Here is a 13,869-nt window from a genome sequence, read left to right on the forward strand (position 1 = left end):
GGCAAGGGACAGCATAGGCGAGGAGCCGTGTTGGGTGGAGGAGTGTGCGCGGGAGGCTAGACTTTTGTTTCTTAGGGTAGTAGGGCATGGGGTTGAATGGGGAGGGGTGTGAGATTTGTTCATAGAGTCTTGGTGGTCAGGAATGTTCCTGTCGGGGGTGCACAGAAATGTGAAAGGGTGTACCTTGGGTAGGTTGTAAGTCGGTGGAATATTGTGTGGGTTGGGGAGTATGTGTGCCATTTTCAGTCTGAATGGGTTAGAGGAGGGATTTGTCCTTCCGTTTAATGTAATTTGCGACTCACGAAGATGCGGTGTGGGGGGGACCTTGGGGAGCTCCCTGCTGTGCTTTGTTTGCTCTACTCACATACACAGAGTCACTCCTAGTATTGAGTGTGAGCCTAGGCCTGTGCAGGTGTGATATAGAACGTAGATATAAGACGCATATAGTCAATGAGTAAGATCTGGTTATGTACCGTAAAGAAGGTGTACTTAGTTTCAAGAGCTCGCAATAGAGCACACATTAAGAGCACAACGATAACTAGATTTGAATGCAAACCAGGGCCTATGATAAGATACAACTTTATACACAAATGAAGTTTGTGTATTGTTACCAGTGTCAGTCCTAGGTATATAGCGCATTGAGAGAAACATATGGAGCAGCGAACTCGCAATGGGGCAGGCAGAGCTAGATTTGAAAGCAGTCCAGGCCCTAAACTAAGCTACAGTATTACATGCAGATGTGAATCATATGTGTATACAGTCATAAATAGATAAGCATTTAAGTGAAGGTCTATGTTGTACTACAGTATTGTACTTATGGACACATATAGGGCAAGTCACACAGTGCAAGAACAGCTAGATATGAACGCGATACAGAGCATGTTGTGTGGCTTCTCTTTTTTGTGTGGGTCCTTGACCCCTTTATGCGGTCTACGGGCCTCCCCGACTTGCTGTGGGCCTCAGCCCCTTGGTTGAGTGCTTCTCTAACCTCTTCAAACTGATATGGGTCCTTGACCCCTGTCTGCTCTTGCTGCAAGGGTTTCCAGACTTCATGTGGGTCCCAGACCCTGATCCACTGCACTGGCGGGGCCTCCCAGACTTCATATGGGCCCCAAACCCCTTACTCGGGTTTACTGCATGTCGGACCCAGGCCTGGTTCACTAACCTCCAGGCACTGTTTCTCATGTGTTCTTTTTTTACATTCCCTCCTCCCCCCTGTGCCCCCACAAGTACTGGTACAAGTGAGATGGGGTTCTTCAACTTTCCCCAACTGCCTCCTTTGTTCTCAGTAATCACTGCCACCGGCTACAGTAACCCAGGTACCTTTCATGGCTTTACCAGCTTGCTTGGGCGGCTTCGCTGGACTGCTTACTCCTGCTGTGGGCTTCCACACACCTTCCAGCGGTCTCCATGTCTCCTTGCAGTGTTTCCAGGCGTGGTCCCGCTCAGCTTGCGCTTCTTGCTCCGATCGCATAGTCATGTTTCCCCATTGTCCATTCTGGACAATGGGGAACACAATGTGTGTTCAGCGAGGCTCTGACAGCCTTTCCTGTTCTCTTCAGCGACCCTCCAGCCAGATTGCGGCTCCTCCAGTGAGGATCGGCCTCGACACAGTCCTTCCGTTTCTAGGTTTGACTCCGATTGACTGTACTGCGTATGTTGGTTCCGTGGTAGGCTTTTTCCTTCTTGCATGCTCTTCGTGACAGTAGGTAAAGGCACTCCATCTGGGTAGTGCTCACTCTTCCTCGTCCCAATATGGTCTGTATAGATGGGGTCTCCTACCCTACAGATATACATAAGACATATGGGGAACTACAGAGGATGGAGTGATTTGAGAGAAGAGAGGGGGCAGAGATGGAGGGGGTGCATACCGTGTTCTTCCAAGATAGTCTTCACTAGTCCCATAGAGTGTTTCCCTCCCCATAAGATCTACCCGCCGAGTACAACCCTCAGGGGGACTATTGCGTAGCTGCCTCACCTCCCGAGTGTATGGGAAGGGGCTTCCCCGATGGGAGCAGTGACAATACACTGATTCGTCACAGTACTTATTTTTAAATAAAGGAGGGAAGTAGAGAGACCTAGATAGGCACTGAAGTTCTGATTTAATTTGGTTTTCTATAAAATGGCAGTTTTATCCCGAGCCTCACACTTTTCAATGCATGGTGGATTCGCGCTCAGGGTAAATCAAAGGTACAGATGGCGATGTGGGTTTAGAAAAGTCCACATTAATGTAAACGTAGCATAGAAAAGTGATACAAACAGTGTATTGATCATTCTTCACTGCAGTCACCACGGCAATGGAATTTCATAGACGCGTAACTTGTTTATATTTAAATGGATTTACTCATTTCTTTTGTCTTAAAATATAGACCTTCTGTGCACCCTTGTGTGTTTCTTGTTCCAAAAAGGTGAGGGAGGTGGCAGGGAATCAATATTATTAAATTAGGGGTCCCAGGTTCACAGGTTCACAAAAATAACTTTACTCAATAAATAAAAATGATGCGCGCCTCCTTTGGGTGGGTGGAAAATTGCCCCCAACTAGTTGTTGCCCTATTAAAACATGCTACAAAACTGGGGGTCTCACCAAGATATGGTTTCTGGGATTACTGGTGTCATTGCAACAGAAACCTTTTAACTCAAGCTGTGCAGAGCCTTAGAATGTGAGTGCAAGCTTTTTGTTGCATTGAATTAAATGGTATTGACACCACTGCCTCATAAGGAGATACTAAGGTGTGCACAGAAGTATAAGAGGTTTGAATTTGGAGTTGTAAGTGACTGAGTAACAGTGGTACAATAGGAGTGAGAAATGTTTGCATTTTTCTGTTAATGACAATTGTGGAGGTAGAGTGCTACATTTTAAACAGATAGATGTCTTGCATAGGAATGGCCGTGGTTAAAGCCGTTGCTATTTCAAAGTTGTATTTGGAGGGATTAGACAGCCACACATTTTGAAATATGAAAGAATGACATTATGGAAAGAATGGAGTCTGTGGATCCAGATATTGAAGTGAAAAGTCAAAGAAGAACATTTTAAGTCGATATGCCTCTTTGCAGATCTGTATTTCCACCTTCAATTGTTGGAGGGCAGACTAGCAGACAGGGATGCTCAGATTAAACAATGCCAAGATTTTAAACTGATGCCTCTCTGTAGATCTGTATTTCCACCTTCAGTTGGTGGAGGGCAGATTAGCAGACAGGGATGCTCAGATTAAACAATGCCAAGATTTTAAACTGATTCCTCTCTGTAGATCTGTATTTCCACCTTCAGTTGGTGGAGGGCAGATTAGCAGACAGGGATGCTCAGATTAAACAATGTCAAGAAGTGGCCCAGAAAAAAATGAGAGCGAGACAGAGAGAAAAAACATTGGAATTCAGAGATAATAATATAAAATAGAGCAAGGTCCCTTTAGGAAGTATGAGGGGTAGTGAGATATTTAGGACCTCCCTTAGAAATAGACTAGTTTATATAATAGGGGCTATCTTGCATTAGTCCAAATCTTGTGATCAGTGTGGGGGGTATGCCACCTGGGCTACGCTGGAGGGGGCCCACCTGGAGGTTGGCAAAGACAAAAGGTAACCCTTAGTCCAGACACATGATAACCTCCTTTTGAATACTTTTCAAATCTTAATAAAACTACACTATCCTAGTCTGTGGATTGTTAAAGCCATCTGTGACAGCTGGAAACTGGGAATGAGACTCATTTCTTATTCAATTGCTCCTTTTATGCTAAGGTGAGGCATTATTGGTTGACACCAATTCTCTTTAACTTGGAAATATGTACATATGTTTTTTAAAACATTTAACAACTTTATTTATTTCGGTTACATCGGTGATAAACATTACATTCATTGTCACGATTCCCCCTGCAGTCTGTATACGTACTGCATGCCCAATAGCCCCTCCCCTGTCCGCTCTTTAGTCTGTGATAGTCTGATGGGATGGGGCCCAGAAAGTTCGACACCAGGCGGGATTGAAATGTTAACGCCGGGAATCGGGAATGATAGTCCAGTACTGGGGTCCAGCAGTCGGTGAAGCGGTGGAGAGTCCCCTCCATAGCCGCCATGACCTTCTCCGCCACCAGTTGGTGTGCAGAGAGTGGGGACCTCAAAGCAGTCCGTTGGGTCCTTGGGGATCGAGGTGGAAAGGCCCTGAGGGGCCATTGCCTTGAGCAGGAGGGGACCAAGGAGGAGGTGTCTCGGGCCTCCCCCAGGCCGATGTCAGGACCTGCGGGCCTGTCGCAGGGCAGGAGGCATAATGCAGATCCGGTGGAGGGTCAGCTCCGGCTGATGCTGGGCCCGTGCTGGGGGGGGGGGGAGCGCACGGGCAGTGGGCCTCCTGTAGCTCCTCGGGGTCCTAGGGATGATACTGCAGGTCCACGAGGGACCGTGATGGTATGATAACGGGGCTGACACTGCAGGCGGGACATGCTCTGTGGCTGGGCCGATCCCGGGCCCGATGTTAGAGTGTGGGCCTGGTCTGGGCGTTATTGGTTCTGTTCTGGAGGGCGGGCGGTCCAGGGAACCCCCTCCCCGCAGCTCCCCACTGCCCAGGTGTGGGGGGCGCATGATGTTGCTCGGGCTCCTAGGTGGTGTCACGGCCCAGCCCCGCTTCTATGTGAGTGGCTCCTTGCCGAAGCCGTCAGCCGTGGGATGGTGGGCCGGAGCAAGTGCTGCGTCGCCCATCCGCTGGTGCTGTGGTCGTGAGGGGGGGGAGCTGCCACGGTTTGCCTATGCTAGTCAGGCGCAGGGTCCAAGTAAGGCGGGTCCGCGGTGGAAGGCAGCCGGTCCCGGGGGACCCCTTGCAACACCCCACAGCCCACAGACCACAGGTGGGGAGGATGTCCGCTGTCCCGCCGGCTGGGTCCTAGGGGGCCGGCGCCAAGCCCTGGCTCCTCGCCGCACCAGGCGCTGATCTCCTTGTTGCTGGGTGCGGGGTGCGGGGTGCAGAGCTGAAACGAATGCTGCGGCCCCTAGTCGCTCTCAGTCTGGATGTCTGGGGACCTCGGGCCCGAGGTCCGTGCTGGTCTGAGCTGGAGGCTTCAGTACGGGCCTGCAGGAGACGCTAATCATGCCTGGGGTGGGCTCTTTGAGTAGGTGAACGGGGGGCTTCCCCGTTCTGATTTTGCTTCAGAATCGGGCTACTGGCTCCTGGGGTGTTCCGCCGCACCTCATGTTATCTTCATGCCGAGAATGTTATTAAACGGGCATTCTATGGCAGCAAATACCGGGCGTGCCACGGAGCTCTCAGTGAGGCGTGCGCATCATCGGCGCCTCAAGCCATGCCCCCGAAATATGTACATATGTTGACGCGCAAGTGTTGGGTAAATCTAAAAGGATTCCCTAAGCTACATGTGGGGTTAGTAAATATTTAGCTTGAGCATGGAAAGTGGGTTAAAACTACTGTATAATGTAGGTATTTGTGTTTGTCCTTGATGGTTTTTCAAATTTCAGTAAATCAACATTTGTGATTTTAAGGTAATAGAAATGTTACAATACATTTGCTATTTGTCAGAATAAACATATTGATTGATACAAAACCTATCAACCTACAATAATGACCTGCCGCCTTGTGTAAGCAGCATCTGTGGGTAAGCATCCTCCATCTGGTGGATATTTATGCCTGATTGCAGTTTGGATTGGCCATTTTGCACTGCATCTCGCCTCATAGGCCCACAACTGAGATCCTTTCAATCCCTCCTCCCTCTGCGCCCCTGCCCACCTGCTGCATCTCCACTGGTCTGTGATTACAATCAAGTGACCAGAATCTCCCATCATCAGGGTCCACCCAGTGCAGCCATGCTCAGGCACCGATTGGCTAAGCCCCAGAGGCGAAGGGCAGCTCCCTACTGAGCAGCTCCACTATTTGTTTGCCTGTGTTCGCCTAGGACACCTGACATTGACAACCTACAGTGACTGATAAGGTAGGTGTGGTGTGGATGGTGAGTCCAGCCATTACTGTATTCCAGTAAAACCCCATTACTCTTATTACCAAATCACTTATACCCACCTGCACCTACCGTAATTTGAAACTCTTTTTTATTTGCACTGCCAAGGTTTCTTTGCACTGCCAAGGTTGAATCAAAGTGGTTTTCATTACACTGGCAAATAGGGGGCAGAAAACGAGTTGTACTTGGATGAATTTTTGGGGGTAGGAAATGAGTTGCACTTAGAGGGATCTTTGAGGGTAAGAATTCTGCTGCACTCCGATGGATTTCTGGGGGCAGGAAATTTGGCACTGCCCGATAGTCCCCCTGGGGGTGGCACTCAGCGGGTGAATCTCATGAGGAGGGATACCCCTATAGGACTAGGGATGAAAATCTGGGGAGAACACGGTATACCCAGACTATGCCACAACCTCCCTCATCTTCTTACCCTGTGCAGGGGGCCATCATTCCCCATATACCCATGTACTTATGTAAGATAGACATCCAACCTCCTTAAAAAGTACTGAGATTAGGAACAGTAGGGACTACTCGTATGAGTCATGCTGAAAGACTGGGAAGAAGAGGAAGCCAATTAAGCCAGTTGAGTGGATTTTCAAGACGAAGAAGCGCAGAGGAATGAAGAGCGCTCCACGAAACCAACACCATCAGTCTAGTCAATATGGACAATCTGTCATGACTGTGCCACTGTAGCACCAATTGGCACCCATGTTGGACTATTTGGGACTCGTTCATTACCATAATTGTCCCCAGACAATACCCATTCAAATTTTTGTCTTAACTATCTGTTTGCAAGAGTTAGGAACTTCCTTATTTAATTTCACAAACTACATATCCCATAATGCACTGTGTGGCAGTTAATTCCCTATGCAGCAGTCTTAGAACTATAACCCATAAGCCTTAGAGATCAGTGTCGCTTTCACTTTCCCAGGACCAGAGAGGGAGGTGGCAGATTACCTTCAGGTGTGCTGCTCCAGGTACTGCTAATGAGCCTGATTCAGCACAGTGCAGGTCAGTATTTAAGCAGCTGCCTGCTGGAGCACAGGGCTCTTGCATGGAGTTCACTCCCAGCCCTTTAAGCCTTGATCCTTGGATTACTGCTGTTTCCTGTTGCTTCCAGTGCCTGCTCCTGTTCCAGTGCCCCGTGCTCCCTGCCTTGCAGCCTGCCTACACCCCCCTGCATTCTGCCCTGAACTTCTGTGCTTCCTGCACTGCAGCCCTGCTCCACTTCTTGCAATGGTCTTCTGTTCCCTGTCTGCAGCCCATTGCTCTCTACCACCTATTATCTTGGTCCTTGCCTGCAGTTCCTTGTTCTGTGCCCATAGTCTGTGTTACCTGGCTTGGCTTCTAGGTTTCCAGTCCTGAGTTTCCTAATCTGTCTGCAGTCCTGCCCTTGTTATTTCTCCATATTTACAGTTCCTTGAATTCCTTGTTACCGGTGTGCGCTTCAGTCCTTGTTTTACTAGTCCAGAGTTTCAGTCCTGAGTTTTTTTGATCTTGGCCTATAGTTCAGTCCGCTGTTCCTTGATTCTGGTCCTTAGTTTCCAGTCCGCAGTTCCAGTCTCCTGGACCCTTGCACTTAGATTATATTCTTCTTGCCTTTCCTCTTTCATTCCTGGTCTCTGTTCTGAGCCTTGCTTACTTGGACTTTCTGTTAGCCCGTGGATATTTATGTTACTGTTCTTGTCCCCACTTGTGTTTGTGCAATTCCTTTGTTCAGAGTTTGGCTACTGGGTTTCCCAACAGGCAGTTTCTGACCCTTTTCTTTGTTGCGTTTCAGTATTGGATCTTGTGCCATATTGCTCACAGTGCACTGGTTCCTGCATCAGGAGGCAGTCATTGTCCAGTTCCTGCAAGACCTGTAAAGGCATCCGTCTTGTGAGTACTGTTTCCTTGTTTGTACCTCAGGGTCCAGACACGGATACCCACTTCTGCTGCTACTTTCAATGAGCATACAGTGTGGGGCCATTAACAGTAACCAGCTGAGAAGGCTAGAGTTTTACCGTACCCTGTGGAAAACTCTTCCCCCCATTCTGTTTACACCTCAAGTGGGAACCTAAAGTGTTTATCTTACTTGTGCTCCCTGATCCTTTCTGTTCACTGCCTTTGTTGCCTGTCTGTAGTACTTGCCTATCCATTCTGGTCTACAGGATTCCTTACACTGTCTCTTGTGCACTTCTCTCCTCTGCTTTGCGGGCACGTCTCTGCCCGCAAGCCCCGGATACAATCTGTGATTAACTGGAACATAAAGAGGGAAGAATGACTGAAGATGTCGATCAGTTCTCACTCTAGAAGCTGCAGGCAGGTTGGCAGTGCGGCAAAGGGAAGCCTGAGAAACCGAGAAGCGAGGAGAGAAGGTGAAACATCTGAAAAGGGTCGGAAGAAGGACCCTTCTCCCGGCTTGAAGCAGGCTGCTGAGACTGATGGAAGAGAAAGGACCATGCGGTCCACGTCGAAAGAGCAGGCCAGCGGGGAGCAGTAGGTATGGAGAGCTGGAGCAGACCATGCAGAGAGCACGAGATGGGAGAGATTGAGTCCTGGAACTGGCCACAGCCTGAACTGAAGCTCCCTGGATAGGGGCTTGTCAGGGCTAGCTGGTGGAACAGAAGGGCCCAGGGCACCCATAAAGAATGGTGGAAGTACCCTAAGGTACAGAAAATAATTTGAACACATAATTTGTCCTCAAGCAAGTGTCTGGGAACCCCAAGTACAGAAAAAGACTTACAAGTATATGGACAATAGCAGTACCTGGCAGGGTAGTGAACCAGGTCTGCTATACGATATGCAGAGAAGCCCGAGAAGAGCCAGGGGAAAGGGAGTAATTTATTTCTGGCACTGCGAGAAGCCTGAGAATGACATGGGGAAGGGAGTCATTCCCCTGGTGTTGCAAGCAGCTGGAGAAGTGCCTGGGGAAGGGGAGTTGGTCCCTCTGGCATTGTGAGAAGCCTGAAAAGAACCAGCGGAAGAAGGGCACACCCCCTACTGCTGAAAATACATCACATCTACTGTTACGCAATAGACACCACAGAGAAGGAAATCTGAACAAGATCCAGGGGAAGAGAGGCTTAGCCCCTAGGATAGAAGCAGAACAACTGGAGAGGGTAGACACCATTCAGGGGTCCAAAAGTAAAGTCGGTAATCATGATCAATAAGCAATGCTGATGTTTTGGAACTCTGAATTAAATATAGAACGTGTAGTCCTCAGACTTCTATTGCTTAGAACTTTGCTTTCACCTTGGAAGAGGATCGTGCACTGGGGAAGGGAGTCATTCCCTCTGGGAACAGTCCCTTGTTTCATTGGAACCAGAGTGCCTTTTCCAGAGGAAGGGAGCCATTCTTCTGCATCAAGAAGACTCACCAATCCTTCAGTTTAGTTGCAAGTGTAAGGGAAGGAAATAGGTTTCTGATACAGGACGTGGACTTTTTATTTTCCTGGACAACCCGACAGTCTCCTGAGTGTTTGGGTTGAGGCAAGGAAACCCCCCCCCCATTAGAAAATAGGAAAAGTGAGTGTGCTCTCTTTATTTTTTGTAAACAAATAGCCAAACGAATGCCACATGTGTGTCAGTCTCTTCCTTCCACAACCTTACAGTATCAAAACTTGCATTTTGCTTGGTTAACTAAATGAAAATTGTGCGTGCTTGATTTGGGGTGGATGAAAATTCCCGCAAACTATTTGTTGCCTGATTATAACATCCTACACGACTACAGTTCAAGAAGCAGGTGAAAACCGTACTGTTCCGACATCTCCTCAGCTATTGGTTAACATTTCGAGCAAAAGCTGCCTCGCCAATTTTACTTTTACTAAACCTTCCACAATGTGCTTCTTTTACTTTTAATACCTTCTACAATGTGCTGTTGCCTACTGGCAAAGTGCGCGCTTTACAAAAGCCAATACATATTTATGTAGGGAATAGTGCTTCTACCAGAAACACTTGAACAACAGACATAGCACAGAAAAGAGATCTTTCTCATCGTTTGGTGCTTTACATTGGTTTGGTGCTTTACATTGGTACGGTCTAAGTCAAGAGGACTATGCAAGGGAGGACACTCATTAATACATTGAATTGGGACAGCACTGAAAGGTAAAACACTCACTCCATGGCATGAGCTGTACATACCTGTTGGCTAAGGAAGGAATCTCATTTTAATTAGTGGTTCCTCCATAAGCCACACTTCCATAATGAAGACAGGCACAAGTCTTTAGAAACAGCAAAAAACTACTAGAGGTCTGTGGACATGCACCAGAATTAGGACAATTAGTAGGGATGGATCGTTATCCAAAGGTAGAAATCGGGGGAGGGGCGAACGTGGAGGGTCTTGTAAACTAAAAATCATATAGAATGTACTTCGGACAAATCAGCACGAAGCTACTGGTGATCTCGTTAGTGTGAAATGCCTTTGACTCTGCAGGTTTCTGGAGCAGAGAAGTTCCTGACTCCAGTATTAACAATGCTTCATAAGGGTGCCAGTAACTACACACTGGCTGGTATCTATGATGCTCCAAAAGTGAGACTGAGCAGTTTTATTAAGGAGACAAGAAAAGGGGGGTCCCTATCGCAGATTTTCTACACTAGATGTTGCAACAACTTTAAAGAGATAGTTTGTTGATTAACATTGCCTAACACTTCGTAAACACTTAATATGGAACAGGTTTCAATCAGTTGTAAATTACTGTGCTATTATTGGTTTCCAAATAACCACTCACACATGCTCTAAGCTTTTTGCTGTGACATAACTGATTGTTTGGGCTTTTTCCTTATTATGCTGTACATGTCACAGAAAACGTGCTGATGACAGACAAAACACCAAAAAGGAATAAAAATGAACATGGCTATATTTTTTAATTTATTCTAATTTTCTAATTTTAATGTGCGGTTGAAGAATTTCTTTTCAAATTGTAACTTTACTTCATCTGTGATTTTTCACGCAACCTACACGTGCTCTATTCATTCTTTTCACAACTATACTATTTAAAGAATGTTACATTCAGTTGATGTTCTTGTGTTTAAGGAGTTTTTATGTTGAATGTTTTATCATAGGTCTGCAACCTTTGGATTTCCAGATGTTTTGGACTACAAATCCATTCAGTGCTCACCAGCATGGCCAAGAATGAGGGATCATGATAATCCTAGTCAAACATCTGGAGAGCTGCAGGTTGCAGACATCTACAACTAACAGAAAGACCATGTCCCCTAAACTAAGGCCCCGGCATTCTTAAGGCATAAAAACAAGTGATGCACACACTCCAAACGAGAGGCTGTGGGTGCTCTGCTGGCCCCTGGGACTGCCACAGCAAGAAAAGGCCTTCATTGGGCCAACAGGTCTTTTGAGCAAGGCAGGTGTTTTCTCGTGGCCTCGAGAAAGAACCAGTCCCAACCGGATTCCCGCAAAAAACACATGCATCTTTTATAGTCCTGGGCTGCAACGATTTTTTGTTGCAAGTCTTTCCCAAATACTTACATATGTACTACATAGGAATTGAACATTAGAAAAGCTTTGACGAATATAAAGAGGCCGTTTGTTACAAGAAGTTGATAGAATGTGAGAAAATGAATCTGTGTAGCCAGGTTTTAGTCCCCACCACAAATGGCAGTTTTAAAACAACGTGTGTGGTACCGCTGCTTTGAGATAATGAATGTTCGAAATAAGCAAAATTATTCCCCCACACATGACCGACATGTTGTGACTCACATACAAAGAGGTAAACATATTTGCAGCCAACATTTCCTATCTCATACGTACGTTTGAACTGCTTTCTTTTATGTGGTCGGTATCGAGGACAACAGTCGGGGAGGGAGCTGGTTCTCCTACCTCTACCTGCCACTGCCCGGGAGCTCCCAATGTATTTTTCTGTCTCCATTTCCTTACTGTAAACAGTACAAACAAAAAAAGCTTATTTCCTTTGGAATGTGCAAGTTAGGTCAGAAACTACAGTTCATATTCTAACATATGGTAGGTGGAGTGCAAATCGATGTAAACCCCTGCCCAACTGCACAAAGCCTGTAGGCTGGCTCTTTCAATCAAGACAAAATAAAATGGCGAGATAAATAGCATGGAGCAAATTTGAGTGCAACCTTATAATTTGTTAAGGTTGCCAGAGGGAAAGATATGGTTTCCATATCTCTCGGAGAACTGCATGTTTGCAGAGGATACTTACATCGTACAAACCTACCTGCTGAGCAACAGAGTGCTGTACAACGAAGGCTCAACATACACAGGAGAGGAAGGGAATGGATTAGGGTTGTGCACAACATAGGGCAGGGACCGTGGTACGAGTAAGAGGCACAGGGTGAATTCTATCAGGAGTGGGTGAAGTGCACCCTAAATAGGTGGTTGTTCAACTTCTTTCTGTGCTGTGAACAGAGAAGGAGCCCCGATTAATGTGTGGTGATATTATTCCAGATTCTTGGTGCATAGTTGGTAGAGACTTTGCTTCTCATCTTATCTTTTTTGTAACTTTTGATCTCCAGTGTTGCACTTTAGACACCAATCTAGTAAAGAGAGTGGTCAGGTCTCTGGTGGTGGTTGAATGGACAGCCAAGTAGGGTGGTGCGCCAGTAGGTGTGCCTTTGCATCTCTTGTAGCAGGTTTTGAGGATTATTTAGGCTTGGAATGGCAGCCATTGATTTCCCGTCAAGGTACTGGTGATGGTGGTATGGTGCTATCTTTTTTTAGTTCTTTGATTAGTCTTGCAGAGGCATGCAATACTCTTAGGGGGTTTAGGTTGTGCCAGAGATTCTGGGGAGGAGTATGTTGCCTCAATTCAATGGATATAGAACAAGAATGTGGACTATAGTTCCGAAGTCTGCATCTGTAAAATAGTGTTTGATTCTTCATAGAAGACAAAGCTGGTACTAGAATGTCGTTCTTTTTTTAGTGATATGGGGCTTGAAGGACAGATTGTTAGCAATGATGAAAGTTAGTGGTTGTATGTATAGAACACCTATGGGCGATTCCCTCCAGATTCACGTCAAAGGGCATGCCCTGTATCCGTGCATGTCAGACCATTGTAGAGGAAGACATTTCATATTAGACCGGTTCAGTTTGCGGTTTACAGGGGATATTGAAGCTTGAACCAATAGATGTCTTCGCATGCAGCGACTTTCAGTTAGCATTTGGTATGGTCGTCATACTGGTGGTTGCTGACCCCAAAATTGGTAAGACCAACACGCTTTGAGACAGCTCACTCACTGCCTCATAGTGTCCATTAGCAGGTTTGTGTTGCTCTTTTTGTTCATCCAATTTGATGCTCTGGTCACAGACTTCGGGATTACCTCCATCTGATTTTCCAGACGGGAAAATAAAAAGAAGGGATACTTTGCCCTGCTATTGGCATGTAAATACAGGGACTGTGCCTGGTAACTGTTGCTGCAAGCAAGGTGGGTCTTGTGCAGTAGAGATTTCCAATACGGGGCTAAAACAATGATGTGGGACATTGGTGGTGATCTAGATCGATATATAGATGATATATATCAAAAGTTGTGAGTGGGTTTGTTGCACGAAGCATTGTTCCTTAGACAATTCCACACTGTTTCACCAATCTGCACCATATTATGCATATTTACCGGTTAGGACCCTCCGGACATTACCAGCTACATGACATTCGGACACCCCACCCCTTTCCCTGTATTTTAACAAGGCAAAAATGTGTCTGTGGCTTTGAGGTCTGCCGACAAAGCCTTAAACCATGTTCACCTGGAAGGGAAACAAAACATGTTTCTAAACAACCCTTACAGTGCCATAAACCATGTCCATCGGGAAGGGAAACAAAGGTTTTTTCTCACATCAGGTGAAATTACTTTTCCAGAGGATTTTTGTGAGATGGTGTCTGCCGCCGAAGCCGTAAACCATGTTCACTGGGAAAGGAAAACAAAACATTTTGTTTCTCAATTGGTCCCGACACGATGAACAAAACACGAGGTTC

The 13,869-nt window shown here is 46.6% G+C and overlaps 1 protein-coding gene across 1 annotated transcript in view; it reads right to left on the reverse strand.

Moving 5' to 3' along the window:
• DPCD (deleted in primary ciliary dyskinesia homolog (mouse)) overlaps positions 1-13,869 on the reverse strand; it is a 387,341-nt gene that overhangs the window by 257,770 nt on the left and 115,702 nt on the right. Inside the window, exon 3 of the mRNA XM_069611638.1 lies at positions 11,688-11,812. Within this exon, the coding sequence (XP_069467739.1) occupies positions 11,688-11,812 (125 nt within the window). The remainder of the gene's footprint in view (positions 1-11,687; positions 11,813-13,869) is intronic.

This window comes from Ambystoma mexicanum, chromosome 8, assembly GCF_040938575.1.
Source record: "Ambystoma mexicanum isolate Mex_15411 chromosome 8, UKY_AmexF1_1, whole genome shotgun sequence".
NCBI classification, from domain to species: domain Eukaryota; kingdom Metazoa; phylum Chordata; class Amphibia; order Caudata; family Ambystomatidae; genus Ambystoma; species Ambystoma mexicanum.